The 19,516-nt window shown below is 33.8% G+C and overlaps 1 protein-coding gene across 1 annotated transcript in view; it reads right to left on the bottom strand.

The window, feature by feature from the left end:
• LOC132738508 (uncharacterized) overlaps positions 1–19,516 on the bottom strand; it is a gene marked incomplete at its 5' end in the record, with an annotated part of 181,797 nt that overhangs the window by 79,796 nt on the left and 82,485 nt on the right. Inside the window, 1 exon segment of the mRNA XM_060726011.1 lies at positions 9,389–9,436. Within this exon segment, the coding sequence (XP_060581994.1) occupies positions 9,389–9,436 (48 nt within the window).

Here is a 19,516-nt window from a genome sequence, read left to right as displayed (position 1 = left end):
CCCCAAACTTCGTTTTTGGGGTAATAAAAATTGTTATACCTCTCATTCCATGAAATATTTACTTGATTTAAAAGCAATCTTGTGAGTACGAAAGCTTCCTGGTGCCAATTCATAATGTTCTATAAAAAAAAATAAACTCCTCCGTAGGAGATCAAAAAGCCTAATTATGAGTTTATAACTCCTACGTAGGACTCTTAAACTCCTAAGTAGGACTTTCTAACTCCTACGTAGGACTTTATAACTCCTATGCAGGAGATAAAAAGCCTAATTAGGAGTTTGTAACTCCTACGTAGGACTTTATAAGTCCTACGTAGGACTTTATTACTCCTACGTAGGACTTTATAACTCCTACGCAGGAGATAAAAAAGCCTAATTAGGAGTTTATAACTCCTACGTAGGACTTTTAAACTCCTAAGTAGGACTTTATAACTCCTACGTAGGACTTTATAAGCCTAATTAGGCAAACTGGACTAAGATTTGTGTCAGATTTTTTAACAAGAACTGTCGGAGGACAGTAACGCTCGACTATTCGAAAAGTTGTCACAAGTGTGTTTCATTGAGTATAATAATGCTTACCAATATGAATACATAAAATTGTCTGAAAAGGTACAAAGGCTTGTTATTAAGATGTTTTATCGAGTTAATCACTGCTTTGTTATAATGAATGCATAAAATTGTTCCAAAAAAGGCACAAACCCTTCAGTAGTTTTGGAGATACCAGCTTACAAGCAAAAACTTTACATAGAATTTCTAAGCCGAAAAAGGTGCATAATAAAGCAAAAAAACAAACAAAACAGAGTTATGGGACTTATGCCAATCATGTTAGATAATCACAGAGAACAAGTGTGTGAAGTTTCAATCCATTCCCTTCAGTAGTTATGGAGATACCAGCTTGCACGCAAAAACTTAACCAAGAATTTCTAAGTCAAAAAAGGGGCATGATTATGCAAACAAGAGAGCCCTGATGGCCCTGAAATCGCTCACCTGTATATAGGCCCCTTGGCTGGGGTCAATTTTAACCTAAGGGCTTATTTGAACAAACTTACTAGACACCCATTAGAGATGTTTCATGATAAATATCTTAGCTCTAGCTCTTTGGGGTTTTTTAAATGAAGATTTTTTAAGTTCTTACTATACACATATAGGGAAAAAGTATGATTCCCCGGACGGGGCCAATTTTGACCCAAGGGCTTTTATTTGAACAAATTAGGTAGACACTCACTAGAATATATTTCATGCTTAATATCTAAACTCTAGCTCTTTGGGTTTTTTAAAGAAGATTTTTTAAGTTTTTACTGTACACATACAAGGAAAATCAATGATCCCCGGGGCATGCTAATTTTAACCCCAGGGCCCTTATATGAACAAACTTGGTAGACACCTTTAGAAGATGTTTCATGCTAAATATCTTAGCTCAAGCTCTTTGGGTTTTTCAAAAAAAGACTTTTTAAGTTTTTACTACATATATAAAAGGAAAAACAATGACCCCAGGGCTTTTATTTGAACAAACTTGGTAGACACCCACTAGAAGATGTATCATGATTAATATCTAAGCTATAGCTATTTGGGTTTTTAAAAGAAGATTTTTTAAGTTTTTACTATATACAAATAAGGAAAATCAATGACCCCCCCCCCCCCCTCTAGCTCTTTCAGTTTTTCCTTTGGTTGCCATGGCAACCAGAGTTATGGAATTAAATTATTTGAACAATTTTTAAAGTTGACTACCAAAGAACATTCCTGTGAAGTTTGAATGAAATTGGCTCAGCGGTTTATGAGGAGATTTCATTTAAAGTAAAAGTTTTATTTTATGGACTGATGGACGGAAAAAAGCGATCACAAAAGCTCACCATGTCACTTTGTGACAGGTGAGCTAAATATCAGGACAGGACTGACAAAAAGCGATCACAAAAGCTCACCATCTCACTTTGTGACAGGTGAGCTAAATATCAGGACATTTTCAAAGGGGAATAACCCTTCATAAATACCAATACATTACCGATTTCAGAGATATTAAAATTATGTAGCTTTAAATTCAAAAGGGGCATAAAAAAGTAATATAAAGTTATGTGTAACTTGGTCATATATTTTCATATGTTGTGGTTTCTGAGATATTCAAGCAAAAATGAAAATTTCAGAACATTTTTCTCAGTAAACAGAACTTGTCATTGGAAAAACAGACAAATGCTCCCAAAGCTGGTGCAGTAGGGAAATAACATCAAAGGCACAGTAACTATAACAAGAGTGTTACAAGAGTAAGGAGACATTAAACACTGGTTTTCTCAATATGCTAAATTCTTTTAAAAAAGTCGAATGAATGAATGACAAAGATATGACCAGATACAATGATCAATGTTCTATTTTGACATCCAAGTATAACTGTGATGTTTAAATAAGCCCTAAAATTTATGAATATTATGTATATTTCACAATTCATCCATGAATAACAAAATTATTCACAAAACTGGACCATCAATTGATTCTATTCACAATCAGGACATTCGACATACAAGTTACCTTGACCTTTGTGCTGGAGGCCTAAATTTTGTGCACAACAAATCATGCAACACATTTCTATACAAACTGATTACAAACCTTATCCATTAACAACAGAATTGCTGACCAGAAACAAACATTAACACACTTAAATGAAAGTTAAATATTACCTTTAGCTACATTTAACCCTGGTTTGGCAAGAAACACATCAGCTCAATTAGCTAAACATTAATGCATAATTATTCAAAAATCCATCCATGAATGCCAAAGTCATGGAACAAACAATATATAAATATCACTTGTTATGTTTGGTTTTACAGCACACCATCACAATTTAGGTCATACAGCGCCGAAACAAGAAAGATGATTTTGGCTTACCTCGGGTGTTACAAACTTACAGCAACACAAGGGGTCAAAGACCAAACAATAATTAACAAGCACTTGATAGAGAACGACTAGACAATGTTACATAAGGGGTCAAAGACCAAACAATAATTAACAAGCACTTGATAGAGAACAACTAGACAATGTTCATTCCAAATATCTCAGCTCCTGCCAGAGAAGAGAAGCTTTTACTATATACTCGTAAGGAACTCATGGCCAATTTTGATCCCACGGCTCACTAAATGATGTTTCATCCCAAGTACCTAAGCTGTAGCCGAAGTTTTTAACGTTCTTTTGAATGTTTTTGCCATGGCAAATAGACTTCTATCTGGGATGATTTTTTCAACAAGTTTGAAAAAGAATAACCCAAAATATCATTCCTGGAAAGTTTTGATTTCATTGACATAGTGATTTAGGAGATGTTGTTAAAAGAAAACAAGAGGGCCATGATGGCCCTGAGGTCGCTCACCTGTATATAGGCCCCCCCCCCCAAACCCACAAACGTTGCAGGGCCAATTTAACCCAAGGGCTTTTATTTGCACAAACTTGGTAGACACCCATAAGAAGATGTTTCATGCTAAACATCTAAGCTCTAGCTCATTGGGCTTTTTAAAAGAAGATTTTTTTTAAGTTTTTACTATACACATATAGTTAAAAACAATGACACCCCTGGGGCCGCGCCAGGGCTTTTATTTGAACAAACTTTGTAGACACTTACTAGAAGATGTTTCATGCTTAATATCTAAACTCTAGCTATTTGGGTTTTTTCAAAGAAGATTTTAAGTTTTTGCTATACACATATAAAGAAAATCAATGACCCCCAGGGCGGGGCCAATTTTGACCCCAGGTCTTTTATTTGAACAAACTTTGTAGACACTCACTAAAAGATGTTTCATGCTTAATATCTTAACTCTAGCTATTTGGGTTTTTTCAAAGAAGATTTTTTAAGTTTTTGCTATACACATATAAGGAAAATCAATGACCCCCGGGGCGGTGCCAATTTTGACCCCAAGGCTTTTACTTGAACAAACTTGGTAGACACCTATTAGAACATGTTTGATGCTAAATATCTTAGCTCTAGCTCTTTGAGTTCTTTAAAAGAAGATTTTTTAAGTTTTTACTATATGCATATAGGGAAAATCAATGACCCCCCGGGGCGGGGCCAATTTTGACCCCAGGGCTTTTATTTGAACAAACTTGGTAGACACTTATTAGAACATGTTTCATGCTAAATATCTTAGCTCTAACTCTTTTGGTTCTTAAAAAGAAGATTATTTAAGTTTTTACTATATGCATATAGCGAAAATCAATGACCCCCTGGGGCGGGGCCAATTTTGACCCCAGGGCTTTTATTTGAACAAATTTGGTAGACACCTATTAGAACATGTTTGATGCTCAATATCTTAGCCATAGCTCTTTGAGTTCTTTAAAAGAAGATATTTTAAGTTTTTACTATATGCATATAGGGAAAATCAATGACCCCCTGGGGCGGGACCAATTTTGACCCCAGGGCTTTTATTTGAACAAACTTGGTAGACACTCACTAGAAGATGTTTCATGCCAAATATCTAAGCTCTAGCTCTTAGGGTTTTTTAAAAGAAGATATTTAAAGTTTTTTCTTTCGGTTGCCATGACAACCAGAGTTCTGCATGGAATTAAATTCTTTGAACAATTTTTAAAGGTGACCACCAAAGGAACATTCCTGTGAAGTTTGGATGAAATTGGCTTAGTGGTTTATGAGGAGATGTCATTTAAAGTAAAAGTTTACGGACGGACGCCGGACGAAAAGCGATCACAAAAGCTCACCCTGTCACTTTGTGACAGGTGAGCTAAAAAGCAAATCACAGTTATGGGACTTATGCCAATCCAGGCTTTCTACTGCCTCTGCCAAAAAAACTAGGGAAAAAGTATGGCATTTTTTTTTACCAAAAAGTAGGGCAAAGTAGGGATTTCTGATGTTAAAAAGTAGAGATAAAGTAGGAATTTCTTACCGTTTTGGTTAAGACTTACCATCACCAAGACCACGTCAGGCTGTGTGTATCTTCAGTTCAGTCCATGCTTGAAAGACAGGCACCTGAAATTGTTTTTTTATTTCTCTTTAAATACAAGTGCACCAATACAAAATGTTATTTACAATGATAAGGACAAATATAATCAGCAAAACAAAACATACAATGAGTATATCTAGCACATAGTTTTAAGAATATTCACATTAGTAAGGCGAGAGCTACTAGATCCTAGTCTATTACATAGTCAAGGTAAATGCAAACAAGCTGTGAATACCAACACCAGGATGTACACTAAAAGCTATATGAACAGGACTGCATGTTAATGTAAGAGCTACATGTACATGTAGGTTAAACTGATGTATATTCATGTTAATATGTTTGCATAAAATTATAATATATTAAAAGGGCAAAAGGTGATGTCAAACATGCCACAGTGTAGTATTTTAAGGAACAATCTAACTACAACAAGAGGTACCAAGTAGGTTACATGTATGCATCCTTTAGTACACTGCCATAGTTACACTTGTAAATACAATCTAGCTGAGAAACAAGCCTAACCCAAGCTTGCTATCAGATTGTTGTGCATTATTGTCAACATGACAATGAAATGATTTGAAATTTTAAGACCTGTCATTTTCATGATTAAGCTAAACATTATATCATGTTGACAAAATGCACAACCATCTGATGGATAGTGATGAAGCAATACCAAGGTATTTGCACATGTTAGATTTTTGTTAAGTGACAATTAAAAGCTTGGAATCTAAATTGATAAGTCACACTGCTGCAACTCTACTCAGACACAAGAGCAATTGGTCAATGCAGTGTTTGATACCCACAGCTGCCAATGCTTTAATCACATTTCAAAAGTTTTTTTTTAAAACCCTTTTAAAAATTTTTTTATTGATGATTTGTTTTAAAATTTAAGTAAAATGTACATAATGGTTAATAGACTGGGGAAAAAAAAACAAACACAAAAAAACCAATAAAAAATTTTGTTTTTTTTGAATCAGTACCCAAAAGGCAACTGTGGAAACCTCACCCAATGGATTATTGGGAATATTTATAAACCTAATTTTAAAAAAATTAAATTTAAACCTTTTTGGGGTGGCAAAACCGGGGACGGGAAAATGATTCATTTTTAAAAAAGGAAATGGAAAAATTTAAAAAATTTGTTTTTTAAAATAAGTATGGGTTTTTATGTATTTTCTCATAGCCAGAAGTTGCTGAAAGTTTTTCGGGAAATCTTTCAAGGGGTGGAAAATCAAAAGGGGTACACACCCCACACACCGAACTATCATCAATTGCAATTTAAAAATACTAAATGAAATACCATTTTAAATATCTTCTTTTTTTTCATTTCATTTCAAAATGAAAAAGTAGGGATAATAGGGCTATTTCAGAAAAAAGTAGGGCAAAGTAGGGATCAAAAGAAAAAAGTCGGGAAAAGTAGGAAAAGTAGGGACCAGTAGAAAGCCTGCCAATCATGTTAATCACAGAGAACAAGTGTGTGAAGTTTCAATCCATTCCCTTCAGTATTTATGGAGATACCAGCTTGCACGCAAAAACTTAACCAAGAATTTCTAAGTCAAAAAAGGGGCATAATTATGCAAAAAAGTAAATCAGAGTTATGGGACTTGTGCCAATTATGTAAGATAATCACAGAAAACAAGTGTGTGAAGTTTCAATCCATTCCCTTCAGTATTTATGGAGATACCAGCTTGAACGCAAAAACTTAACCAAGAATTTCTAAGTCAAAAAAGGAGCATAATTATGCAAAAAAGCAAAAAAGAGTTATGGGACTTGTGCCAATCATGTTAGATAATCACAGAGAACAAGTGTGTGAAGTTTCAATCCATTCCCTTCAGTAGTTATGGAGATACCAGCTTGCACGCAAAAACTTAACCAAGAATTTCTAAGTCGAAAAAGGGGCATAATTATGCAAAAAAGCAAATCAGAGTTATGGGACTTGTGCCAATCATGTAAGATAATCACAGAGAACAAGTGTGTGAAGTTTCAATCCATTCCCTTCAGTAGTTATGGAGATACCAGCTTACACGCAAAAACTTAACCACAGGGACGCCGACGCCGACAAATGGGTGACTGCATTAGCTCGATTATTCTGCGAATAGTCGAGCTAAAAATGTGCCAAGTGCCAACAGAAGATTTTTTTAAGGCATCGTTTTTTTTAAATTTAACTTTCTATGGCTGCATGAATACTACAGAAAAATGTTGATACCAGACCTTTCATTTAAAGAGAAAAAACTTTTGATATGGATATGTTTTTTTAAAGAATGATATTTATTTTAAGTATTTAAATGTATCAAATTCAAGTTTATTTTGTACCATAATGATTCAATATAAATCTAATACAAAAAATAAAATACTTATAATATACATGTGATTGTATTTGTTTTACAGGGATTCTTATTTTATTCACACACCTATGTTATATTATTTTATAAGTCACAATGGTATATACATGTAGATGGTATTTAAATTTAAATTTTCTTTCAGACTGTTTTAAGGGACTCCCTGTCATATGTGACCTTTTTCTAATGGTCCCTTGGAAAGTCACATATGACAGTCTCGACTGTAAAAACTTAATCAGAAATCTGGACACAGTCACCGATGCTTGGTGAGTAAGACAACTCTCAATATACTATCTAGAGTGGAGCTTAATATGATGTGCATAATCTCCATACTGCTATCTATCCATATTCTAAGTTTCATAAAATAGTTTCATTACTCTCTTAATATAAGGTTTTTTCTATGTTCCCCGGGGCTGTGGAATTATCATATCTCCAGCTCTTTTGGTTAATTAAAAGAAGATTTTTTGTGGAATTTTGACACAAGGGCTATTAAATTTGAACAATTTTTGTAGTGGTCCACACAACAATGTTTCATACCAAATATCTAAGCTAAAGCTTCTATATTCTATATATAACAGAAGAAATTTTTGTTTTGATTTTACTATGTACATATAAGTTAAATCATTTACCGCCCTTGTAGCCTTGGCCTTTTATTTGAACAAACTTGGTAGACAACCACTATGTTAAATATTCTCAGCTCTAGCTCCTTTTTTTTGTTTTAACTATACTGGCATGCGAGCAGTTCCCGTACAGAAGCAGTACCCGTATTTTTCATTTAAACGCTTGATTTTTACTTGCATTCTTCAAAAATTCATTTCAAATCAAGTAGATACATAAACGAGACAAAATCTAAGTGTCAGTTCGGCAGTACGTGTATAAAGTCTCATTTTAAATCACTTTCACCTGTGCGTCGTCAAAACGTGACCTTGTTTTTCTCTGGGGGATTCCGTCCTTGCGCGCATGGGCAAAAATACTTACACGTGAGGCTTGTTAAAGGGTTTTCCACTAATACCACCTGTTTACAAATAAGTAGGCAATGTGATGTAAACTTGTTTAATTATCAGAATGTTGACCAATATTACTATATATAATAATTTTATGGCTTTGATGCGTAAAATAGCATGCATAGAAGCATGCTATTGCATGTGAATGCGTTGGGGTAACGGTACCGGGTAATTGATACCCGCGTTTAGTCTACGCTCTATTTCCTGAATTACATCTATTTATCTCTTAGATAATGGTCTGTTCAACAATTGTAAATGAAAAACAGGTCCGATATAATAAAATTGTATAATTATAATGGGTTAGATTTTATGTACGGGAACTACTTCTCTTCATACAAAATAATGGATAATTTAGGTACCCCATATGAGGCCTCATAAGTAAGGGTTATTCTATGTTTAGAACATGATGGAATTTCCATGATTTGTGTGACGAGCTGAATATTGATGTGTAACATTCAAATTTTGGTGAGTGAGCGTAATAAAAAATAATGTTCAAGTAGCTGTGATTTTTGTACGGGAACTGCTCGCATGCCAGTATACATATAAGGATAATCAATGACACCCTTGGACAGGGCCAATTTTGACCCCAGGGAATTTATTTTTATAAACTTGGTAGACACACACTAGAAGATGCTTCATGCAAAATATCTCAGCTCTAGCTCTTTAAATTTTTTTATGTTTCTTAAGTTCTAGCTGTTTGGCTTTTTCAGAGGAAGATTTCTGTTTTTGTTTTTCCTAAATATAATTATAATGAAAATTAATGAACCTCTGGGCGGGACCAATTTTGACCCCATGGCTTTTATTTGAATCAACTTGGTAGACAACCACATGAAGAAAATTGTTTCATGTTAAATATCTCAGCTCTAGCTCTTTGGATTTTTTGTTTCTTCTTTGCATTGCCATGGCAACCCGAGTTCTGCATAAAATTCAATTCTTTGAACAATTTTCAAAGGTGAACACCCAAGAAACACTTCTGTAAAGTTTGAATGAAATTGGTTTAGCAGTTTATGAGATGTCGTTTAAAGTAAAGGTTTACCAAAAACGGCCTGACACCATGCAGACGAAAAGCTAGCACAAAGACTCACTTATAATGTCACTTTGTTACAGTCAGCTAAAAGTTGCTTACCTTTTTAATCTTAGTTTGAAGCCCAATAACAGTTTGTACACCTCGTATCTAGTGAAATAAAATATTCATATATAGTATACTTATATAAAACCAATACTTAATCTTTTAAGCTACTATCCCACATCTTGTAGTCAAAAGATAAAATTTTGCCATATGCTCGTGCATTTATATGGAAATAGATGATTATTAATACATGCTTTGTCCAAAGAAAAAACATAAAAGTAAAGATTTGCTATGTATATGATGCTGTAATTTTAAACAGTTGCGCTGTTTTACACTGCAGCCGCGTTAACAACGCTTTCCGATATAATGCTCATAGGCCCTGGCTCCCAAAAAAAACTAGAAATGTGTCCATATAAGGACACGGGTGCCCCCACACTCCACCAATTTGTCAATCTTATGTCTCTAGGTCAAATTTTTTTTTTTGGCTACATGTGCCCAAGTTGAAAACTAAAATTCAATTATTAAGTAAAGGGCAAATATATACTACAAATACTGAATAAATCCACAAGAAAACCACAAGGTGCATAAGTACACATGCTGACCAACATTCTTGTAAACTTTCAGACCTACAGGTCAAATACTTTTTGAGTTACGTGCGACACAAGTTGAATATTCCCAAACCAAATCGCAAGCTTTTTAAAAGCTTGCAACAAGCTTGCAACAAGCTTGTCGCAAGCTTGCAAATAAAGCTTGCGGAAAGCTTAGAATTGGAACCTCGCAGCAAGCTTGGGGCCTGTTTTCAAAAATGTATGCTTTAGATTTGAAAGGCACCACAAGCTTGCGACAAGCTTGCTGCAAGCTAGTTGCAAGCTTGTGACAAGCTAGTTGCAAGCTTGCGACAAGCTAGTTGCAAGCTTGCGGCAAGCTAGTTGCAAGCTTGCGGCAAGCTAGTTGCAAGCTTGCGGCAAGCTAGTTGCAAGCTTGCGGCAAGCTAGTTGCAAGCTTGCGACAAGCTTGCCTCTAGCTTGCGACAAGCTTGCGTCTAGCCTGTAACAAACTTAGTTCTTTCTCCTATATTACGTCATGTGATAAGGTATAATACTAATAAACTATTACATAATAGAATTAATTTATTCATTTCAACTTATTTCTAGATTTACAAGTCATCTTAACAAAAATTATTCTAAAACACAAATACAAAAAAATAATAAATGTCTACCAAGTTGAGAAAATATAAAACAAAACATTATTTATTTAATTAGATAACTGTTTTTTTTGTTTTGTTTTTTTTTCAAATAAGTATCCATATTGAATTTGTAATATGATAAATCATGTTCTTCACAGATTCAGTCTTTCAGAATGGCTTCACTCACAGTGGCACACAACTACAATTCATATTATTGACTGCCTGTTGTACATGTACACTGAAAAGAAAAAAATTGTATAATAATTAATTATTTATGTTTTATATGCTTGGTATTATTAGCATGTTATTAAAAATATCAATATTTGAAAGCACACATTGCATAGTAAAATATTTTTTTTTTTGGCAATAGTAAAATATTATTTTTGGGCAATCTTGCCAGTTTAATTATTTATAAAAAATAAAATTGTTCTTGCTGCAATAGTTTTTAATTTTGTTAGATATTTCTATAAATAATTTCAACAACATAGATCTATATCTAGCAATGCAATTGTTTGTTAAAACTAGAAATGTGTCCATAGGACACTGATGCCCCCACACGCCACTGTTCTGTCAATCTTATGACTCTAGGTCAAATATTTTTTGGACTACATGTGCCACAAGTTGAAAACTAAAAATCAACAAAGGGCCATAATTCTGTTAAATTTGGTCGCAGCAAAAAATCCTTCCTTTACTACGATCTACACATTAAGGTTGTTAATCCCTGGAAGTTTAAGCAAAATCTGCCATCCGGTTTAAGAGGAGTTGCGTTCACAAAATTTCTACATAGTATAAAGTGAAAAAATCAACAAAGGGCCATAATTCTGTTAAATTTGGTCGCAGCAAAAATTCCTTCCTTTACTACCATCTACACCTGAAGGTTGTTCATCCCTGTAAGTTAAAGCAAAATCTGCCATCCGGTTTAAGAGGAGTTGCGTTCACAAAATTTCTACATAGTATATAGTGAAAAAATCAACAAAGGGCCATAATTCTGTAAAATTTGGTGGCAGCGAAAATTCCTTCCTTTACTGCCATCTACACATTAAGGTTGTTCATCCCTGTAAGTTTAAGCAAAATCTGCCATTCGGTTTAAGAGGAGTTGCGTTCACAAAATTTCTACATAGTATCTAGTGAAAAAATCAACAAAGGGCCATAATTCTGTTAAATTTGGTCGCAGCGAAAATTCCTTCCTTTACTACCATCTACACATTAAGGTTGTTCATCCCTGTAAGTTTAAGCAAAATCTGCCATCCGGTTTAAGAAGAGTTGCGTTCACAAGATTTCGGGACGGACTGACGGACGGACTGACGGAATGACGGACGGACTGACGGACGGACAAGTGCAACGCTATATGCTCCCACATTGTGGGGGCATAACAATACACTTGAAAATTATTCACATTCCTACTGGTTTTGACTGTTACTTCAGATGATAAGGTCTCTTTTTATCAGAACTTTTATTTTAACTATATGAAAATTTTAAATAGTGAATGTATTACATACATTTAAGATAAATAATATTGTAAGTTAAGTAAATCTTTAATATACAAAATTATATTCTATACAATCATTTTGTTTAAATGGAAATAGATACTAGCTACATTGAAAGTTGTTCATCTAACAGGTTATTTATTTCATTATTTTTATCAATTATCTAACCTTATTGAATAACAAAACTAACCATCAATTATTTCTGTAATCAATCTCATTTTTCTTTCCTTCATCATTATAATTAAAAACTTTCTATGGTACCTGCAGCATTGTAAGTTTTCCTGTAAATAAAAAGAAAAATTCATTACTAATACATATATAAATTGAGTAAAATCAAAATGCTTATTCTGATAGTAGTTTGGTACTGTTAATATAAACCCATAATTTACTAAAATATCCTCAAAATGTAAATGGTATGAAAAATCATGACCAGGAATGCTAATTTTAATGGTACATATATAATGTAAAGAAAAGGGCAGATTTAAAATTTCCCACTCAGTGAAAAAGATTTAAATCAGCACATAATGTAAAATTTATGAAGAAAAACTAAAATTAAAAGTGTTCATTTGCAAGGTAAATTTGAAAAGACTGTTGTAACAAAATAGTCTAAATAACTTACCATTATTCCATTTAACAGTAGTAAATTTCCATTTCTATCTGATTGAAGAACTCCTTTAATGTCCATTATAATTTCATTAAAGTTCACATTATAAAGTTGTTTCATCTAAATGGCACTTAAGTCACAATTGTTTAACTCTACTCCGAAGTTATAAGCACTGAGGTCCAAATAAACTCTTCCTGAGTAATATTTGAATTTTCTGAGATGAGATCCTGATACCAGATTGGTTCAGGATATTAGATTACATGTTGTAAACCCCACTTATCTCACACTTTCTTTTATATAAGATAGGTGAGTTTAACACTGGCTATTATAAAACTGCAGGGAAAATGTAATGTTACTCTTGACCGATCTCTGACCAATTACACATGTTTATACATGTAGTATGTTACAATCACTTCAATGTGTGAGCAGTCTACAATTAATACTCACAAAAGACCAATTTATGAAATGTCAAATTGAATCTTAATTATGCCATAATAACTTCTGCACAAGATAGTTAATATTTAAGAAGGGATATACTTGTGCAAATGGATTAAAAATTAAGACACATAAATAAAACAAAATTTACATTCAGTGATTGAAATAAAAAAAAAAGCCATTAGACAATACAAAATGTTCATTATATTTGCTTGTATTATTCACAATTGTTAAGAAATGTGAATTTTGTTAACTTTCATAATAACTAATTTAAAATACTAACTTTATCTTAGTTTAATTGTGTTGAAAGCTTTTATTAAAAATTTATAAGCTGAAACACTCTTGATTTCCTATTTCATTTTGATATTGGGTGATTTTCTTTTTTTTACTGAACATCATTCAGATGTCTCAAGTGTTCTCTAATTTTTGACATGGCATTAATCAATAATTTTGAGAAAGTAACAGGGTTTCTATTGACGCACATTTCCTGCGTCCTTGACGCAAAAATAGTAACCTAGGACCCTCAATTACTCGAAGTGTGCGTCCATGGGGACGCAAATTAATTTTTCCTCCGTAAATATCATTTGGAAATTCCTTCCGCTTCTTTAAAGGAAATGACGTAATTTGGTAGACGGGTTCTAATATTGAATGAGCAGAGTTATCTTTCTTTCAATTAATTTCAGTTTAATACGGAATAAAACGGCGCATACTAGAATTTAGTCGACCTTAAAAAGCGTCCCAGTCTATGCGTTTTTTGTTATAAAATTAAATCGTAAAACATGTCGGCTGCTCCCCCAATTTTTAATGAAAAGTGGCTAAGTTAACTTACCCGTGGCTCGTCCAAAACGAGAAGACCACGGATATGAAATGCAGCCATTGCGTCTCAACCAAAAAATGTAATCCATTTGCCTCGAAAATGGATGTTTGAACTTCCAAAATAGTAGATACATTTGTCCGTATGCAGTTAAACAATTGATAAAATTAGTCGGACAGATGTGAAAGATCTTGACTTTATGCAGGTTGCAAAAACATTCAGCCAAATGAAAGAAATGAAAAAATAAAAAGTGAACAATGAATGATAAATGGTTTATATTTTTTCATTTTATTTATCGATAACAAGGTCAATAGAAATGCATATGTAGTTGAACAATGTATATAAATGTAAAGAATTAAACCTAGACAATATATATAAGTAATACCTTACTTTAAAGTAATAAATGATTAGGACCCTCATATTTTTCTCTGGGACCCTCATATTTTATGAGCACGAGTCCCTGGGACTCTTAAATAAAAATTCCTAGTAGAAACCCTGAAGTAATAAAAATTTTAATAACTGAGTAATTAAAAAATTTGATAAAGTTATATGAATCTTAAAAGCATAGAATGTAAAACAGGCAGATAAAATCTATGAAATAAATGTTTTCATTTGAATCCCATTATATTATATAAATGCTAATTAGTTTAAGTGAAATGATTTTTATAAACATTTTCAAGTTTTGTACTTAGAAATTTTTCACTACTTTTCATCTTCCTGCTTTCACAATATTTTTTAAGTCCAAATTTTCGAAGAAGCTTGCGATAAAAATTGTTCTCATAAGCTTGCGCAAGCTTGCAGAATTCTGTATGAAACTACTGGCGAGCTTGCGCAAGCTTGCAGCAAGCTTACAGCAAGCATAAATAGCCAATGTAAGCTTGCGACAAGCTTGCAGCAAGCTTGTCGCAAGCTTGTCGCAAGCTTGCCACAAGCTTTCCTTTTGGTTTGGGTTGTTAATTTTTACTAAGTCAAGGGCAATAACTCTAAAAATACTAAAAATATCCACACGAAAATACCTAGGTGCAAAACTACACAATGCTGAGCAACATTCCTGTAAGGTTTCATGACTCTAGGTCAAATACTTTTTTAGTAATGTGCGACACAAGTTGAAAATTGGAAATTTTTTCTAAGTCAAGGGCAATAACTCTAAAAATACTAAATATATCCACACAAAAAAAACCAGGTGCACAACTACACATGCTGAGCAACATTTCTGTAAAGTTTCATGACTCTAGGTCAAATATTTTTTGAGTTATGTGCGACACAAGTTGAAAACTGCAAATTTTTACTTAGTCAAGGGCAATAACTCTAAAAATACTAAAATTATCCACACGAAAATATTCAGGTGCACAACTACACATGCTGAGCAACATTCTTGTAAGGTTTCATGACTCTAGGTCAAATACTTTTTTAGTTACGTGCGACACAAGTTGAAAATTGCAAAGTTTTACTAAGTCAAGGGCAATAACTCTAAAAATACTAAATATATCCACACAAAAATACCCAGGTGCACAATTACACATGCTGATCAACATTCCTGTAAGGTTTCATGACTCCAGGTCAAATATTTTTTGAGTTACGTGCGACACAAGTTGAAAATTGCAAAGTTTACTAAGTCAAGGGCAATACCTCTAAAAATACTAAATATATCCACATCAAAATAACCAGGTGCATAACTTCACATGCTGATCAACATTCCTGTAAGGTTTCATGACTCTAGGTCAATTACTTTTTGAGCTACGTGCGACACAAAAAGAGATCGACGGACGTACTTACGAAATGGTACTTATGTGACTTTTCCTTTGATCTTTTTAGCCATTTTTAGTCACACAAGGCTTAAAAAAAGACACACAAGTAAAAACGGAATGAATAGGATCAAAGAGAATTTACTGTTACGTCATACAAGTACCTCTGGGTTTGTACAGACGGACGGACAAGGTTAAATCTAAATGCCCCCCCCCTATAGTGGGACTCAAAAACACAAGAGGGCCATGATGGCCCTGAGTCGCTCACCAGAAACAACTGCTTTTCAGTGTTGGAAATTACTTTCAAATTAACTTGCTAAAAGGCAAGTCCAGCTCTTTCGGCAAGTTCAGCTCAACTTTAACTTGCTCCTCTAGTAATATACTTTCACAACACTGATTGTTTTGTTTTTTTCTTCATAATAAACAATAGGGCCACTAAGATGGCCCTAGATCACACACTTGAAACATTTTGCCATAAAGGCTTTGTTAAAAATATCTATGACTTGCAAGTGTGTATCTATGAGACTATGTAGAATAAATGCAGAATAAATGACCTTTAGAGCAGGGTAAATTTTGATGTGACAATTTTTTTTATAACTTTTGTGAATGAATACACAAAATGTCAAATATAAAATATGTAAGGTGTAGATGTTTGAAGTTTACGGTTTGGGACAACAAATTTTTTATACATTCTATATGGTAACATAACTGTACCTAAAACAAGATTGCATTTGAGAAAATGCTATGCCACCGCATTAATACAACACTCAATAGAAGTGTAGGAACAAATACTGTTGAAGAACGGGTCTTTTATTAACTATGTATATTATTGTCTGGATGAGTCGGTACCAATGCAAAACCAACGTATTACTATAAACTGCTAGCATTCCCTTGCAGAAAGATAAGCAGACGACAGCCTAAATTTCATGACTACATCAAAGGACAACACAGTAAGACACTTTGTAAAAATCTAGGTCAGCTGATATCAAAGTTCTCTTTACATCTTAATCTGTGCACATGGTTCAAATTTCATAGCTGTACATCAAAAGACAAGAAAGTAAGTCACATAATCAAAATCTAGGTCACTTGATATAAAAGTTCAGTTTTACAACTAAAACTGTGCACATGGTCAAAATTTCATTACTGTACATCAAAGGACAAGAAAGTAGGTCACTGTCCCCTTGGGCAAGGCAAAATTTTGACCCAAGGGTTTAATTCAAAACAATCTTGATACAGGTCCACCAAACAACATTTCAAGTCATAAATTTAAGCTGTAGCTTTCTCCCATTCAAAAAACATTTGTTTTATTTTCTGTTTTTATTATGTGATATAATGAAAATCACTGCCCCCAGGCAGGGCCGATTTTGACACCAGGGGAAAAATTTGAACAACTTGGGTAGAGGACCTACAGATGATATTATATAGCAAACATCAAAGCTCTATGCCTTGTACCTTCAGACAAAAATAGTTTTTTTTTTGTTTTTACTATATGTACATAATGAAAATCAATGAACCCGGGCGGAACCAATTTTGACCCCAGGGCTATAATTTGAACAATCTAAGTAGAGGTTCACTTCCCAAAGTCTCATGTCATAAACTTAACCTCTAGCCTTTGTCAATTCAGAGAAGTAGATTTTTCAAGTTTTTACTTTATACATATAAGGAAAACTATCGCCTCTAGGGCAGGGCAATTTTTCACTAGGGGCATAATTAAAACAACTTTAGTAGAGAACCCATAGATGATATTATGTACCAAAATCAAAGCTCTAAGCCTTGTACCTTCAGACAAGAAGATTTTTTAATTTTTTACTATATGTACATAGTGAAAATCAAATACCCCTGGGGGTGGGCCAATTTTGACACCAGGACTATAATTTGTACAATCTTGCTAGAGGTTCAATACTTAATGTTTCATGCAAAATATCTTAACTCTAGCCTTTGTTAATTTAGAGAAGATGATTTTTAAGTTTTTACTATACACATATAAGGAAAACCTATGGCCCCCGGGGCGGGGCTAATTTTGACACAAGAGGCAAAATTTCAACAACTTTGGTAGAGTACCTATAGATGATATCATTTAACAAATATTAAAGCTCTAAACCTTGTACCTTCAAACAATAAGATTTTTTGATTTTTTACTATATGTATATATTGGAAATCAATGACCCCCGTGGCATGGGCAATTTTGACCCCAGGGCTATAATTTGAAAAATCTTGCTAGAGGTTCACTATACAATGTTTCATGCAAAATATCTAACCTCTAGCATTTGTCAATTGCTAGAAGAAATTTTTTTAAAGTTTAAAAAAAATTTCTTCTAGCAAGTTTTTACAATATACATATAAAGAAAACCAATGACCCCCGGGGCGGGCCCTATTTTGACCCCAAGGCTATAATTTGAACAATCTTGCTAGAGGTTCAATACACAATGCCTTATGCAAAATATCTAAGCTCTAGGCCTTGTGGGTCTTTACAAGAAGGTATTTTAAGTTTTTACTATATGTACATATAGTGAAATTCAATGACCCCCCGGGCGGGGCCGATTTTGACTCCAGGGCTATAATTTGAACAATCTTAGTAAGTGTCTACAAGACAATGCCTTGTGCAAAATATCTAAGCTCTGGGCCTTTTGGGTCTTTACAAGAAGGTATTTTAAGTTTTTACTATATGTACATATAGTGAAAATCAATGACCCCTGGGGCGGGGCCGATTTTGACCCCAGGGCTATAATTTGAACAATCTTAGTAAGGGTCTACAAGACAATGCCTTATGCAAAATATCTAAGCTCTGGGCCTTTTGGATCTTTACAAGAAGGTATTTAAAGTTTTTACTATATGTACATATAGTGAAATTCAATGACCCCCCGGGCGGGCCGATTTTGACCCCAGGGCTATAATTTGAACAATCTTAGTAAGTGTCTACAAGACAATGCCTTATGCAAAATATCTAAGCTCTGGGCCTTTTGGGTCTTTACAAGAAGGTATTTTAAGTTTTTACTATATGTACTTATAGTGAAAATCAATGACCCCCGGGGCGGGGCCGCATCGCAGATGCTGCGGTGGCATAAAAAAGACAAAAGGTCAATGTAAAAGATATCAATATTAGGCCAACTGATATCAAAATTCAATTCAACATCAGAAATTACACCTCTCGTCCAAGTTTCAAGTCTGAACGGCAAAAAGCAAGAAAGTAGGTCAAATGATATTAAAAATATCATAAGTAGGTCAGCTGCTATCAAAATTCAATTCAGCATCAGAAATGACACCCCTTGTCCAAACTTAAAGTCTGTATGTCACATAACAAAAAAAGTAGGTCACGTGGTATCAAAAATATCAGAAGTAGATAAGCAGATATCAAAAAAACAATTTGTCATCTGGTGCAAATTTCAAGTCTGTATAACAAAAAGCAAGAAAGTAAGTCAAATGATATCAAAAATATCCTAAGTAGGTCAGCTGCTATCAAAATTCAGTTTGGCATCAGAAATTACATCCATGGTCCAAATTTCAAGTCTGTATGTCAAAAAACAAGAAAGAAGGTCAAATGGTGTCAATATATCACAAGTAGGTCAGCTGATATCAAAATTCAACTCAAAATCAACTAGAACTATCACTAAATGTGATTAATACCCCCGCAAGACTGCTTCGGAAATGAGGATGTTACTAGTAACAGAATACCTTGTAAAAGTTATGGTTGTGGGCAATTGAAGATAGTTGTGGTTCTTGTATGTTGCATTTCCTTTTCAATGTGGTTGGGCCATTGATGAAGTTTTATTGAATTTACTCTGTAATAAGTCCAGAAAGACAAGGAAAAGGAACAAAGGGCAATAACTTTATAAATACTGAAGGTGGAGTTATGATTATGTACACTGCACTTCCTCTCATTGTGCTTGACCATTGTATAAAGTTGTATTGAATTC

The sequence above is a fragment of the Ruditapes philippinarum genome, unplaced genomic scaffold (genome assembly GCF_026571515.1).
Source record: "Ruditapes philippinarum isolate M1 unplaced genomic scaffold, ASM2657151v2 ctg1332_1_1_1_1, whole genome shotgun sequence".
Classification (NCBI taxonomy): Eukaryota; Metazoa; Mollusca; class Bivalvia; order Venerida; family Veneridae; genus Ruditapes; species Ruditapes philippinarum.
The sequence above is the reverse complement of the archived record's forward strand: the minus strand, read 5'-3'. Positions and strand labels throughout refer to the sequence as shown.